At 44.4% G+C, this 16,244-nt stretch overlaps 1 protein-coding gene across 1 annotated transcript in view; it reads left to right on the top strand.

The window, feature by feature from the left end:
• Window positions 1-1,390: 1,390 nt before the first annotated feature.
• The window catches only part of LOC116504109 (metabotropic glutamate receptor 6-like), a 34,812-nt gene continuing 19,958 nt past the window's right edge, over window positions 1,391-16,244 (top strand). The window contains exons 1-5 of the mRNA XM_032210956.1: window positions 1,391-1,885; window positions 4,624-4,840; window positions 9,670-9,805; window positions 11,878-12,032; window positions 13,975-14,115. Of these exons, the coding sequence (XP_032066847.1) occupies window positions 1,391-1,885; window positions 4,624-4,840; window positions 9,670-9,805; window positions 11,878-12,032; window positions 13,975-14,115 (1,144 nt within the window). The remainder of the gene's footprint in view (window positions 1,886-4,623; window positions 4,841-9,669; window positions 9,806-11,877; window positions 12,033-13,974; window positions 14,116-16,244) is intronic.

Below are 16,244 nucleotides of genomic sequence, written 5' to 3'. Positions count from 1 at the left end.
ATCAGCAGCTCCGTTTTCCAATAGCCAGAAGTCCTGAACCGGATCCTACAGCTCCCCTCACAGTTCCTAGGGTCCCCTTAGGGAAGCTTATCATACAGTGAGAACTCCAGCACAAGGGAATTATTTTTTTCCCCCAGCTCAGGAAATGCAATTAAACCAAACAAAATTGGCCAACCGTATTGTTTTCACATTGTTTGCACTGTCTAAAGGGAAACAAATGACAGAAAACCGATTTTTGGCAAACAAAAATTAGGCGTCCAGGGGTTACAGCTGAGCAAGGGAACGATTCTATCATGATCAAATTCTACCTGGACTTCTGGATTGCTATGGCCTAGGACCATGATGGCAAACCTATGGCACACATGGCCAAAGTGGCACGTGGAGTCATGTCGCCTGATATGCGTGGTGTCACCTGTTCCTCTTCCGGGTTTCTGGCGCACATGCATGCATGGCGATCAGCTGGATTTCGTGCATGCAGCAGTGCCAGAAACTGATCTTCCGTTTTCCAACGTGAGCATGTGCGCTGGCCAGCTGATTGTTGTGCGTGCATGTGAGCCAGTAACTGGAAGACTAGCTAGCAGCAGCGCCAGAAACTGGAAGAGCTGATCTTCCATTTTCCAACATGAGCATGTGTGCTGGCCAGCTGATAGTTGTGCGTGCATGTGAGCCAGTAACTGGAAGACTAGCTGGCAGCAGCGCCAGAAACTGGAAGAGCTGATCTTCCATTTTCCAACGTGAGTATGTGCACTGGCCAGCTGATAGTTGTGCATGCATGTGAGCCAGTAACTGGAAGACTAGCTGGCCAGTGCACATGCCAGAAGTTTATTTCCCAGTGCGCACATGCCTACTGGGCAGCTCCTCTTCCTGGTCGCGGCCCAGATGAGCGAGTGTGCTCCCTTTTCAGCACTCGGTGCCAAAAAGGTTCGGCATCCCTGGCCTAGGAGATGAGGGCAAAATGTTCAGGTGCTCTGAGACAGAACTATAGGTGGATTTGATGCACTGTGAGTTTTGCTGGATTATTTGAGTGTCAGTTTTTGAACAAAGCCTTATTCACACATGGATTTTGATTTATTTATATATTACTTTGGCTTGTACACAACTACATTTCCAAAAAATAGTGGAGTAGACCATAAGTGCTTCTAAAGGAAGAATTTTTTCGTATATCCTCATTCTAAACAGAAAACCTTTCCTGGCCATGCATCTGTCAATGATTTTAAATGAAATTTCCAGGAGGGGGGAAAAAAACCACTGTTTAACTTTTAATCTGTCTCAGAATAGCAAATCTTAGTGGGTGCTGGAATAAGAGTTGAACCCAGTTCCTTTGTATGTTTGCCTTCTTCTGTTTGTAGGCTGTAGCCATCCCAAGATCACAAAAAGACAGCAAGCCATCATGGAGTCTACTAACTTCCCTCTCTTTTGGTTCTGGTCACTGTGGGCCTTAGGATCTGGCCCAGGCTGGGTACACAGCCAAGCACCCACCCAGCCACATTCAATCAAGATAGAAGGAGACATCACTCTCGGAGGCCTGTTCCCTGTGCATTCCCGTGGCCCAGCTGGAGTACCTTGTGGGGAGGTGAAGAAAGAAAAGGGGATCCATCGGATGGAGGCCATGCTTTACGCTCTGGACCAGATCAACAGTGACCCTGATCTGCTTCCCAACATAACTTTGGGGGCCCGTATCCTGGATACCTGCTCTCGTGACACCTATGCCTTGGAACAATCATTGACTTTTGTCCAGGCACTGATTCAGAAGGACACTTCCGATGTGCGCTGCTCCAATGGGGAGCCACCCATTATTGCCAAACCAGAGCGTGTGGTGGCTGTCATTGGGGCCTCTGCCAGCTCTGTCTCTATTATGGTGGCCAACGTCCTTCGCCTCTTTGCTGTAAGTAGAAGACAGGCCTTTCACATGACATCACTTGGGGGAAGGAGGTTGAACAGCAAAGGTGATAGCAGCTATACCTTCCTAGGGAAGATCTGGATTCCTATCTCAGGAGATGGTATTTTGGATGCCTCCTTAAAGAGTGCATTTGCAAAGCCAGTGCCTGTTTGGGGGGATACTGCAGGACACTCAACCGTGGTTCTATAGAAAAAAAACAATGAAGTATAAAATTCAAAGCACAGGGAAAAAAATATTTGTAGGAAAAATAAATAGTTTCATCAATAAAGATGGAAAGAGCTGGGTAAGCTGAGCCTGGAGAACAGAAAACACAGGGAGGATATGATAGCATCTAGTACTTGTAACTAGAAAGGACCTTCCAGATGGGTTGGATGTTGTGACTGCCAAAATTCCCCAGCTAACATAACCATTGCTGAAAATTCTGAGTCTACCCAAGACAAATTCCATTGGAATTATAGCGGGGGTGGGGGGGGGACACCTCTCTAAGAATAGTTCAGCAATAGAGCCAGCTACTCAAAGGCATGCTGGTTTCCCCTTCATTGGATGAGTTCAAACAGAAGCTAAATAGCTGTCTATCTGGGATGTTTTAATTTGGATTCCTTCAGGGAGCAAAGGGTTAAACTCAGTCATTGCCAAGAGCCCTTCCTACTCAGAATGGCTACAATTTTATAATTAACACATTTATTAAAATGATTTTAATAGTTTGCAATTGCTAAGTATTAGCAATATTTGAGGCCAACTTTTTTTTTTAATGATTGGGTAGCAGCTGCCTTTCACTTCATTTACATTCTAATTTGGCTTGATGCATTTAAACAGCGTTCTGAGCATAAGAAATTCTTAGGAACCCAGCAATGGTCCAATAATTCATTGCATCCTAAACCATAAGGTGGTTTCATTTGAGCCCCACTGCTTGCAGTAAGGAAACTCTGTATATACACAAAAGCTTCCAAAGGAGATAAAACCTTGAGGAAGCCTTCATGTCCAAAACATTTCCCCATGGGTGAGCATCACGTTGTTTCCATGGCAGTGGTGGGTTTCAATTTTTTTAGTACCTCTTCTGTAGGCGTGGCCTGCTTTGTAGGAGTGGCTTGCCAGCCATGTGATTGAGTAGGAGTGGCTTGGCACTCATGTGACTGGGTGGGTGTAGCCAGCTTGTAAAATGTGGTGAAACTCACTTAACAATGCTCTTGATTAGCAACCAAAACTCTGGCATTTGAAGCACGCAAGTCTTAAAGCTGTCAAGTTACAAGACCCTTGCAGCCCTAACCCTTTAGGGGGGAAAAAACCCAGGAGTGTTCAAACTTGACAGCTTTAAGACTTGTGGACTTCAACTCCCAGAATTCCTCCTCCAGTCATGTTGGCTCAGGAACGCTGGCATTGAAGTGTGCAAGTCTTAAATCTGTCAAGTTACAAGACCCTTGCAGCCCTAACCCTTTAGAAAAAAAAACCCAGGGGTGTTCAAAGTTGATAGCTTTAAGACTTTAAGGTTTAGATAGGACTCTTAGAGGCGGGGTGGGGCGATTGGTGAGCCAGCCAATCAGTGAGTGGGGGCGAGGCAAGCGTGGTGCGGACAGGTGGGAGAGGGAGCTGGAACCGGTTCTAAATGGCATGGTAGATTTGTGGAACCTCTTCTATAAAAGAGGTTAGAACTGGCAGGAACCCATGGAGACCAGAACTCTACTAAAGTTATGGAAGGGTAGGAGCTGTTCATTGTGTTTGGGGTGTTTTACTCGACAAGCCAGCATGTTGCGTGAATAGAACTACTGTTAAAGATTGTGCTCAAACTAGTTGACTTTATCACGTGGGGCAGGAAGAAATGTCACCTTTTCTTGCACTAATGAACACTTTTTAAATGCATCCTGCTGATACTGAGGCTAACTCTGATGTTCCTACCAATGAAGTAAGGGACTGTTTACCGGAGAGTAAGACATTTTACAGTACATCCTGGAATTATTTCTTTCTGGAGATACGTTGCATGCTATGCCTATAGGTTAGCAACGCCTTTTTTTTAAAAAAAATCTTCTAATATTTTAAAAACGATAGCATTTTTAAATATCTCTCGGCCTTTAACATTTCGCTATTTCACTTTTGCATCCACTGCTTCCTTTTTTTTTTGTTAAGAAATTGTGAAAATATATGTATATGTGTTTTTTTTCCCCTGTTAACGCAGATAGTTTAAAATGTTTTTGTTTTGAAGTTGGTATTTTAACTTTTCGAATAAAATAAAATCTAAGCAATGTGGGGGAGAGAAAGAAAAAAGAAAGTAAGATATTGTGAAAATGGATCTAAGACATTTGTACAGGGCAAATTTTGTCACACGGTTATGGTAATTATTACTCTGTGTTCGTGACTATTAATGGGAGCCATACTATATGCCATAAATCAGTCGACAAAGAAGCTTAAGCCTCACTCGGGTCATTACTCCCCCATCTCTTAAGAGCATTTTTGCTTTGTAACAAAAAAGCCACCATTTAGCCTTAATATTGTGTTAGTACTGGGAGGATTCGATAAAACACAATGGATTAAAATAAAAATAAATAGGGAGGAGGACAAGATGTGAGGTTGGTGAGCCTTTGATGGTGCAGTACAGAAATATTTTTACAAAAGAAATAGGACTAAATGAATAAGGAAGAGCTGGGGAGGAAGATCCCTGGCATAACTCAAGGATGGAGGCTCAGGATAACATACCACTTCTAACCCATAATTTTCTTCTATTTCTACAGATTCCCCAGATAAGCTATGCATCCACAGCACCGGAGCTCAGTGACAATAACCGCTACGATTATTTCTCCCGCGTGGTGCCTCCTGACTCTTACCAAGCTCAAACTATGGTAGACATTGTTAAAGCGCTAGGCTGGAATTATGTCTCCACCTTAGCCTCTGAGGGCAACTATGGCGAGAGTGGGGTCGATGCCTTTGTGCAGATCTCCCGGGAAGCCGGTAAGAGGGGCTGAGCAATGTCGTCTGAAGCTGATGGATGGGGATCAGTAAAGCCGCTAATTCCCTGGAAAAACAGCCCATGATCTCAGACACACGAAAGCTGCTTGCAGTTGTTCCGTATACAGGGAAAGGCATTCTGCATGGGATCAGAGATTGGATCTTATTTTTGCAGCCTGCAAATACAATGGGGGGGGAAAAGGACCCACACCTGAATCCTAGGCCAGATCCCCACTGGAACCAATGTGCCTTTGATTCTGGAGTAGCTGTGCTCTGGATTGCTGCCAATGGAGGAGGCGAGGGTATAGACTAGAGCAGTGGTTCCCAAACTTGGCAACTTTAAGACTTGTGGACTTCAACTCCCAGAATTCTCCAGCCAGCTCTCCACAAGTCTTAAAGTTGCCAAGTTTGCTCTACATGGGGCAGCCCTTGAAGAGCATTCGGCGACTCCAGCTTGTCCAGAATGCAGCCGTGCGAGCGATCATGGGTGCACCTCAGTTCACCCACGTAACACCTATCCTCCGCGAGCTGCACTGGCTGCCTATTGGTCTCTGGATATGCTTCAAGGCGCTAGTCGTCACTTATAAAGCCCTTCATGGTATTGGACCTGGGTACTTGAGAGACCGCCTGCTGCCAATTACCTCCACTAGACCGATTAGATCCCACAGATTAGGCCTCCTCCGAATTCCATCCGCCGGCCAGTGTCGACTGGCGACTACCCAGAGGAGAGCCTTCTCTGTGGCTGCTCCGACCCTCTGGAACGAACTCCCCGTGGAGATTCGAACCCTCACCACCCTCCAGGCCTTCCGCAAAGCCCTTAAAACCTGGCTGTTCCGACAGGCCTGGGGCTAAAGAACCGTTGCCCCCGTCTCGAATGGTATGACTGTCGTGTGTTTTAAATTATGCATTGTTTTGTGTCGTTTTAATTTTGTCTGTATCACCCCTTCCCTGGTTTGAGTTGTGAGCCGCCCTGAGTCCCCTTCGGGGGAAAAGGACGGCATATAAATAAAACAAACAAACAAACAAACAAACAAACAAACAAACAAGTTTGGGAACCACTGCACTAGAGGGACATGGTTGATGGGCCAGACATGATGCCTTGTGAGATTATGGCAGCTCAACAGAGCAATTCACATGCAACATAAGCCATTTCTTCCGTATCTATTGTCCGATAGCTGGGTCTCCCTCATCACATTTTAATCTAAAGTCATATGGAGTTGGGGATTTGGGGTGCAGCATGTCTTCTGCTATCTCAGCCTCTAGGTCATTATGTGAGCTCAAAAATATGGTTATCGGATGAGTTATGGAAATATGAGCAGTTGAATTTGGTTATTTGTGTGAAACTGACGAGTCTGTGAGATTTTGCTCTTTTCAGCCCGTGACTGATCTCTACTGACTGATATCAGTAGCAAACCACTTCTGTATTGTTACCAAAATATCTACAAGGACATACAATCTTAGTCATAAGGAGTCAAGGTTAATTCAAGGAAGATTCTATCTTTACCTCTTACGTACACAAGCCACTAATTTCGGAGAATTCCTCCTTTCCCCCAAATTATTTTTAGGAATAAACTAGTGGCTTTCATACTTTCTGTTGGCAGCAAGTACTTTGTATAGCCTTATTTGGTTTCCAGGATCCTTTTCCTCCCCCCACAGTGAGCATATAGAACATTTCAAAGATAAAACCTAATGCCGTAGGACCTTGGTACTCAACTGCTTTGAAACTCATCAAGTTTGGTACACGTCCAAACCACATTTTGACGTGAAAAGTTTGCTCCAGGGGTTACACATTGTTTCTTTGGTATTCAACTCACAAGTGAGAATCTGTCAGTGTTGGCTGCCTTGTGACTTGCTACATTATTCCTTATGGGAAAAATTGTTTGGTACTCATCATTTCTGATACTCATCACGCTTCCCAGAACCAATTAACGATGAGTACCAAAGTACCACTGTACAGCCTTCATGTGTTAGGTCTGTAATTTCCAAGTTTCTAGCCAGCAAGGCTGTGCTGCATGAGTACTCAAGAAATAGTAGTGTAGTAGTCATTCATGGGTAGCTTTCTTCTTGGTGGTATATGCACTCTGAAATTCATGAGGTATGTACTCATACATCTTTCACTGCCTATTGAAGATAGATCTTTTCATGCAGGCATTCCAGTGGTGGGTTTCAAAAATTGTTGGAACCTACTCTGTGGGTGTGGCCTCCTTTGTGGGAGTGGCTTGCCACCCATGTGACCGGATGGGAGTGGCTTGCCGCTCATGTAACCAGTTATGAAATTATGAATTAGTACTTAGGTCGGTCCAAGTAGCTATTCAGAAACTCTGGCATTGAAGCATGCAAGTCTTAAAGCTGTCAAGTTACAAGATCCTTGCCAGTGGTGTGTTTAAAAATTTTTTGGAACCTCTTCTGTAAGTGTGGCCTACTTTCCGGGTCCACTGATGGAACCTCTTCTAACTGGTTTGGTAGATTTGACAAACCGGTTCTACCAAATAGGTGCGAACTGGTAGGAACCCACCTCTGAGGCATTCCCTATATGAATGTTGTCCAAAAGATGAGGGGTGTTGAAAAGAGCTTAATAGTAAGCAATCAAAACTTGAACTGAGGAAGAATTTCCTGACTGTGTGAACTAAGCAATGGAACAGCTTGCCTCCTGAAGCTGTTAATGCTCCCTCATTGAACATTTTCAAGAAAAGACATTTTTCTCCAAAATGGTGTGAGATTCATCTGCCCTGCTTGGCTGCAGGTGTCTTTCAGTGATGGCAGGTTGGAAGAGAGTATTAATCCTCTTCCAATCAATACCTTACTCACTTTAAATCCCTCCCTCTCCTCCCAGAACCCTCATTTTATCTCTGAATAAAGACAAGCATGGGTGGATGTGCCAGATCCCATTTGGAATGCTATGTCCCATTCTGGAGACCTCACTTAAAAAAAAGATATTGATAAGATTGAGCAAGTTCAGAAATAGGCAATAAAAATGGTGCGTTGGAGAAATGGCATATGTACAGCCTGGAAGACAGAAGGGAAGTGGAGGACGTGACTGAAAACTTTAAATATATTAAAGATGGGAACAAGGTTCTAGAAGGCAGTATTTTCAATATGAAGCAAAATCAAGAATACAGAATACTGTAGAATGGAATAACAGAGTTGGAAGGGACCTTGTAGGTCTTCCAGTCCAACCCCCTGCTTAGGCAGGAAACCCCATTCCATTTCAAACAAACGGTTATCCAATCTCTTCTTAAAAACTTCCAGTGTTGGAGCATTCACAACTTCTGGAGGCAAGTTGTTCCACTGATTCATTGTTCTAACTGTCAGGAATTTTCTCCTTAGTTCTAAGTTGCTTCTCTCCTTGATGGGTTTTGACCCATTGCTTCTTGTTCTACACTCAGGTGCTTTGGAGAATAGCCTGACTTCCTCTTCTTTGTGGCAACCCCTGAGATATTGGAAGATTGCTATCATGTCTCCCCTGGTCCTTCTGTTCATTAAACTAGACATACCCATGTCCTGCAACCATTCATCATATGTTTTAGCTATGGTGGGGCATAACCACAAACTGACAGGAGGGAAGTTCAAAAGTAATGTTAGGAAGTATTACTTCACAGAAAGAGTAGTGGAACTTTGGAGCCAACTTCCAGCAGAGGTCAATCATCGGTTGCTGAGTTTAAACATGTTTGGGGTAATCACACATTCAAATAATTTTAAAAAATAATAATAATGAAAAAGAAAACAAAAACAACAAGGGAAAAGAATCTCAAGGGGCAGATTCAATGGACCACTGGTCTTTTTCTGTGATCAGTTTTCTCTGTTTCTATATATTGGTGCTTCTAGTGTAGTTTAGACCACAAGAAGTTCCGAAAAGCTTCTGGTGAATATGAAGCTTTCTTGAACCCATTTTAGGAACCGGCATAGCTTTGGGCTGTGCGCAGGAATATGAAACATCAGCAAAGTATCAGAAGGACTGTGAAGTAGTTCAGAACAAACTTGTTTGAGACTGAAGAACAGAATAGGAACATGGGAAGGGCTCTTATTCCAGATGAGATGATTTACCAATGTAGACCAGGGTTCTTTGTTACTCAAAGCAACAGTCAGCTTTTGGGATGTCAAGCACCATGAGACCTCACCATGATCTGCAACCAACTTCTCTTTAAATAGAAGATGCTGCATCGTTCTACATGGGGCTGCCCTTGAAGAGTGTTTGAAGACTTAAGCTGGTCCAGAACGCAGCCGCGCGAGCGATTGTGGGTGCACCCAGGTACACCCACGTCACACCTATCCTCCGTGAGCTGCACTGGCTACCCATTAGTCTCCAGATCCGCTTCAAGGCGCTGGTCGTTACCTATAAAGCCCTACATGGCATCGGACCTGGGTACCTGAGAGACCGCCTCCTGCCGATCACCTCCCATAGACCGATTAGATCTCACAGGTTAGGTCTCCTCCAGATTCCATCTGCCAGCCAATGTCGGCTGGCGACTCCCCGGGGGAGAGCCTTCTCTGTTGCAGCTCCAGCCCTCTGGAACGATCTCCCCGTGGAGATCCGGACTCTTACTACCCTCCCAGCCTTCCGCAAAGCCGTTAAGTCCTAGCTGCTCCAGCAGGGAGGGGGGCTCTCGAAATATCCAGCCCCTCGGAAACTGTGACTGTTGTGTATTTTAAAGTGTTGTTTTGTGTATTTATCCCCTTCCCTTGTTTATTGTAAGCCGCCCGGAGTCCTTCGGGAGTGGGCGGCATACAAGATCAATAAACTCAAACTCAAACTTCTGTGTGTAAGGCAGATGCTCAGCCACCAAACCAAGTTTTCCCAATCATTTCCTAAAAGCTTTTTTCCTACCTGGCAGGTGGAGTGTGCATTGCCCAGTCCATCAAGATCCCACGAGAACCCAAGCCAGGAGAATTTAACAAAATGATCAAGAGACTGATGGAGACCCCCAATGCCCGCGGCATCATCATTTTTGCCAATGAGGACGATATCAAGTAAATGCGCCATCTGCTTTTTTTTTGTGCATTTGTGTTCTGTCTTCCTACTAAGATTTCCCCCGTTTCATCCTGACAACACCCAGTACAGTGGGTTAATCTGGTCCAAAATTATCAGGGGAATAAGATGGCTAAATCTGAGGTTATTTTCAGCTTAGTACGATATGCAAACAAAAACTATTTGGGAATGATTACCGTAAATTAAATTGAATTAAATTGAAAGTATGGTGTGTTTTTAGCTTGCCTAGTTCAACTGATGTGCAAGTATGTGGTTTGTTCCTAGTTAGGCCTGGTTGGATTTTGTGGTCCATCCAAATTTCTTAGCAATCCAGAGAGGTACACGATAGGAGCAGCTAAAAAAATGAATAAATTCAAATCAAGAATTACGTAAACTGTGATTAATTCATCCATGAGTTGTACGCTAGATCAAAAAACTATGATCAAAACACATCATGCGAAGAGTAGGCAATTTCAAATCCACATTTGGCCTGCCAGCTCCTATTTTCTAGCTCCCAGATCACAGCAGATCATCCTGCTGAAATCTGTCAACAAAATCACTCATTTGCAGCTGTATAATTTTCAGCAATATTTTATTTCAAAAAATATTAGATCTGTCTTTAACCTCTACTATATTTAATGTTATTCCCACAACCCTTACACACCACCGTCTCCCAATGACATCCCATCATTAGATACGTCTTTCGTTTCACCCGTAAATGTATTAAAAAAATTGCTGTCGAACTCCCAGGTTAGAAAAAAAAGATGTCTATTCCTGGCTCAGCGCCGCATGCAATAGTATTTAGCCTAGCATTAACTACATGGCGGCTTATAGCTGCAGTTCTGACTTCACTAGTTACATTTTCCCTGTGGTTGAGGTGCAGCAATCTCCGCTCAGTCTTGAGTTTGCAGAAGATTATTTCAGTGTGAAATTTGTGGTCCCCACTGAAGATTGCAATGTGCTCTACATGGGGCTGCCCTTGAAGAGTATTCGGCGACTTCAGCTGGTCCAGAATGCGGCCGCGCGAGCGATCGTGGGTGCACCTCGATTCACCCACGTAACACCTACCCTCCGCGAGCTGCACTGGCTGCCTGTTGATCTCCGGGTGTGCTTCAAGGTGCTACTTGTCACCTACAAAGCCCTTCATGGAGGTATTGGATCTGGGTACTTGAGAGACCGCCTACTGCCAATTACCTCCACTAGACCGATAAGATCGCATAGATTAGGCATAGATTAGGCCTCCTCCGAATTCCATCAGCCAGCCAGTGTAGACTGGCAACTACCCGGAGGAGAGCTTTCTCGGTGGCTGCTCTGACCCTCTGGAACGAACTCCCCGTGGAGATCCGGACCCTCACCACCCTCCAGACCTTCTGCGTCGCCCTTAAAATCTGGCTGCCCCGGCTGGCCTGGGGTTAAAGACTCTAACCCCTACTCGAATTGTATGATTGTTGAGTTCTTAAATGATGTAGTGCCTTTATGTTGTAAATTGTCTGTCCTTTCCCCCCCCCCTTTGAACTGTGAGCCGCCCTGAGTCCCCCCAGGGAAAAGGGCGGCATACAAATAAAGTGAAAACTAAAAAAAAAACCTAAAAAAAACCTAAAGACCCCTACCCTGCCTTTAGTGTTTTGATTCCCATTCATTGCCAGTCCCTTGACTTTCCTATGTAAGGTTAGACAGAGCCTAACTGTTCATACAGATCTTGAGGCCTTCCTGACATCAGTTGGAACAAGGAGCAAAACACTGGTATGGCCAAAGTAGAATCAAGTCTCTCTCACACAAGAGCTGGGGATAAAAAGCAGAAGAGCTAATAATTGGCTTTTATCTTTCCGGGAGTTGATGGCAAGAGGAACTGATGTAATTATTACTTAATACAATATGATATTGGCTATGTAATAGTATACATGTGATTATATGTTATGGAAAAGGAAAATAAAAAGTTCTTGTTAAAAAAAATATGTCCATGCAACACAATATCAAAGGGACTCAGCAAAAAAAGGCAATTGACAAGGCATGCTTTGTCTTGCTTAAGGGGTTAGTTGTGAACGCCTCTCATTTTTCCATTTCACCCCTGCAGACGAGTGCTGGAAGCTGCCCGCTTTGCCAATCTGACGGGGCAGTTCCTCTGGGTAGGTTCTGACAGCTGGGGCGCCAAGATTTCCCCCATTCTGATGCAAGAGGAAGTGGCTGAAGGAGCAGTGACCATCTTACCCAAAAGAGCCTCGATTGAAGGTAACAAAAACTTAGAGGAGAGCAACAGCGCGAGAGCGGGGAGAAACACAAACTGGCTGACGTCACGTGACACATCTAGTCTATTCTGCCATGACTCCAAGATTCACTTTCCTTCCTGAGACCTAGTAGAAAATGACCAGCATTGCCCTGAGCAAACTAGTGACAGATATCCCCCAGAATGAATGTCACTTCTGCATTTGTTATTCTTCCTGAAAAGACAGCATTGTTTTTTCTATCTACCTGCATCCTTTTTCTGTCTGTTTCATTATCCCTACATTACTGAATGGATGGAGAGTAAAACAATGGATGAGAGGGAACTCTTATTAACACCCATTTTGCAGGTTCATCTATGTTGAACACTAGAGGAAAGTTTAACAAGGGCTGGGGACCAGAACCATAAAAATCATGGACACCAGCAGATGGCAGAGAATTAACTTTTGCTGCTGATGGCAAGTTAGAACTAGCGATCCTTTATCTCAAGAGTACATGGACAGACTCAAGCACAGTTTTAACTGGGAGACTGTAAGCATCTTAGACTAAGCTAAATCTAAAACCGCTAGGAATTTCTGAAAGCTTGGCATTCGGGCCAATCAGCCATCAACAGACACATAGAAACAAGCCACTTATACACCATTGGAGAAAATAAAAAGGTTAAGAAGGAAACAAAAAGATCAGAACACACCCTCTCCAGCAGTCTACGTCCAGATAAATAGGGATGAACAATAATCAAGCAGAAAACAATACCCTAATTAAAGAACTACAAAGGAGAAAACCACACCAACATCACTAGGAGGGCAAGCTACTGTAATTAAACAGGGAACAAACCCCATACTCAACAAGCACTGAAGATGTTAGTCAAATAATGAAGCATCCACAATCAAACAACGAAGCTCAAAGAACACAGAGGATTCCACGATTAGAGCTCTACTACTCAATATGGTGACCTCAACTTAATAGCATATGTGAACTAGCCTTCTCAACAGCTTGCAGCCCAGATGTGGTAGTCCTAATTTAAACCAATGGTTATCTTCTTCCCTATGTTTGCATGACATGGCTATCCATGGGAGTTTAATTTCAAAGTGTCATGCTTGGTTTGGGTAAAACTAACCCTCTAGAACTCACAGCTGGCTCAGTTTAACAATGACACATATATCCCGGTTGCATATGTCAAGCCAACGAAGTAAATGTTTGTAAAATGTGTCCTTAAGTAATCATGTTCCCTATTCCTTCATTTTCTATTCAGCACAACTGCTTATTAATTCATTTTAAAAAGGCATTTCATTCTTAAGCACTCCTCTCTAAGAGCCTGGGTTGTGAATGCGGGAGGGTGTTAAAACGCATTATTGGTAACTAATCCATTTTAAGGCGACAGAGAAGCCATGATTCAATAGACATAAAGCAACTCTTCAGAGCTGGGAAGACCAATGAGTGGGAAAAGTCTCGTCTCCCTTCCGTTCTGCCCGAGACAGATACTTGTGCTCAGGGATTTCAATCTGCTAATGACTGAGACTCAAAAGACTTTGTTAATGTCTCTAAAATAAAAGGATAAATTATAGTGACAAAACGTAACAGAGAATAGCACTCTCTCAAGGGAATGAATTCTGAGAGATAAAGTTTGACTGGCGGGAGTGAGTGATGTTGCATTCTACAGAAGCTCCTACTTGATAGATTAAAAACCACCATCTCTATTTCTAAGTACTTGATGACTGGAGGCTGACATACATTTACACACATCTGGCATGAGAAGGAACCAGCACAGCCTTTGCTCTTAAAAGTGATCCACCCTGACAAGCCAAGAAGGAAAACCTCTTCACATGGAGATAACGCTAAAATTGAGGGATTAAACAACGTGATTCAACTGTCTTAAAAAAAGTTGATGGTTCTTTGGGAAAAAAGCCTGCAAAGCCATAAACACCCCCCTCCTTCCTTGTTCTCTTCCCAGGTTTTGACCAATACTTCACCACCCGTTCCTTGGAGAACAATCGGCGCAACATCTGGTTTGCTGAATTCTGGGAGGAAGACTTCAGGTGTAAACTAACTCGTCCAGGGTTCCAGTATGATGAAGGGAACCGCAAATGTACTGGTAGGGCTACTCCTGATGTGTGGAGCTAGGGAGGGAGGGAGGGAGGAGTAAAGCAAGAAGAGTTAATACAGAGAATAACTGCTCCAATGAATGATTCTACAACCTCACTGTAATCCCTGTTTTTGAGGTGATTGTGGTAGAAAACATCACAGAGCTTCAAGGCCTAGGCCCGTGATGGCCCGTGATGGCCCGTGGAGCCATTTGTTAGGGTACGCGAGGTGTTGCCCGGTCAGCTCCAGCACACATGTGCACGTTAGCCAGCTAACTTCAGCCTTCTTTTCCAGCTGTTTTTTGCCCTCTGGAGGCTTCAGGGAAGCCTCCTGAAGGCTCCGGAGGGCGAAAAACAGCTCTACGGGCAAACCGGAAGTCACTATTCCTGAACTTCCGGGTTGCCCGTAGGGCTGTTTTCCACCCTCCAGAGGACCTTCAGGGGGGGAGGCTGTTTTTGCCCTCCTCAGGCTCCTAGAAAGCCTCTGGAGCCTGGGGAGGGCGAAAAACGTGTCCATTGTGTGCCAATAGCAATAGCAATAGCAGTAGACTTATATACCGCTTCATAGGCCTTTCAGGCCTCTCTAAGCGGTTTACAGAGAGTCAGCATATTGCCCCCAACAATCTGGGTCCTCATTTTACCCACCTCGGAAGGATGGAAGGCTGAGTCAACCCTGAGCCGGTGAGATTTGAACCGCTGAACTGCTGATCTAGCAGTAGCCTGCAGTGCTGCATTTAACCACTGCGCCACCTTGGCTCTTGCCAAAAGTGAAGGGGAAGGGGGTGACGCGCATAGCATCATGGATGTGGACACGCCCGTGCACAACCCCCCTGTGCTCCCCCCGCTTTTGGCACACGATCCGAAAAAGGTTAGCCATCACTGGTCTAGGCTGTTGTTCACCTCCACAGGGAACAGAGATTAGACTTCAAGTCTCTCTCTCCCCCCTCTCTCCCCCTCTCTCCCTCCCTCTCCCTCTCCCCCTCCCGGCCCCATGACAGAAAGAAAACAAAGAGTCCCTGCCTCCTCTTCAGGCACTATTTTTCCTGGAAAATGTCCAATTCAGCCTCCTTTTCTATACTGACAATGAATTATGGGTTATTTGCTCAATTACTTAAGTTATGCAATACAATAGCAGAGTTGGAAGGGACCTTGGAGGTCTTCTAGTCTAACCCCCTGCCTAGGCAGGAAACCCTATACCATTTCCGACAAATGGCTATCCAACATCTTCTTAAAGACTTCCAGTGTTGGAGCATTCACAACTTCTGGAGGCAAGCTGTTCCACTGATTAATTGTTCTAACTAGGAAATTTCTCCTCAGTTCTAAGTTGCTTCTCTCCTTGATTAGTTTCCATCCATTGCTTCTTGTTCTACCCTCAGGTGCCTTGGAGAATAGTTTGACTCCCTCTTCTTTGTGGAAACCCCTGAGATATTGGAACACTGCTATCATGTCTCCCCTAGTCCTTCTTTTCATTAAACTAGACATACCCAATTCCTGCAATCGTTCTTCAGATGCTTTAGTCTCCAGTCTCCTAATCATCTTTGTTGCTCTTCTCTGCACTCTTTCTAGAGTCTCCACATCTTTTCTACATCGTGGTGACCAAAACTGAATGCAGTATTCCAAGTGTGGCCTTACCAAGGCCTTATAAAGTGGTATTAACACTTCATGTGATCTTGATTCTATCCCTCTGTTTATGTAGCCTAGAACTGTGTTGGCTTTTTTGGCAGCTGCTGCCCACGGCTGGCTCATATTTAAAATGGTTGTCCACTAGGACTCCAAGATCCCTCTCACAGTTACTACTATTGAGCAAGGTACCACCTATACTGTACCTGTGCATTTCGTTTTTCTTGCCTAAATGTAGAACCTTACTCTTTTCACTGTTTTTAGTTGGCCCTTTGACTTCTCTAGTCATAATCCATCTGTTCCCCTTGATCTCTCAAGCCCATCTCCAAAGGTCCCCAATACCTCCCACCTTCTTTTCTCTTCCACCAAATTGCTGGCAACTGAAGGGGCATGGTGGATGGGCATGGCTTGTGTTGACAAAAAAAAAATAATTAACAAAAGTTGACCAAAAAGATTATGTTCAGCCTCCCTCTCTCAGCAACTAAGAAATTATTCCTCTCTACGTAAATTGTTCAAGGAA

Source organism: Thamnophis elegans, chromosome 2 (assembly GCF_009769535.1).
Source record: "Thamnophis elegans isolate rThaEle1 chromosome 2, rThaEle1.pri, whole genome shotgun sequence".
NCBI classification, from domain to species: Eukaryota; Metazoa; Chordata; class Lepidosauria; order Squamata; family Colubridae; genus Thamnophis; species Thamnophis elegans.
The sequence above is the reverse complement of the archived record's forward strand: the minus strand, read 5'-3'. Positions and strand labels throughout refer to the sequence as shown.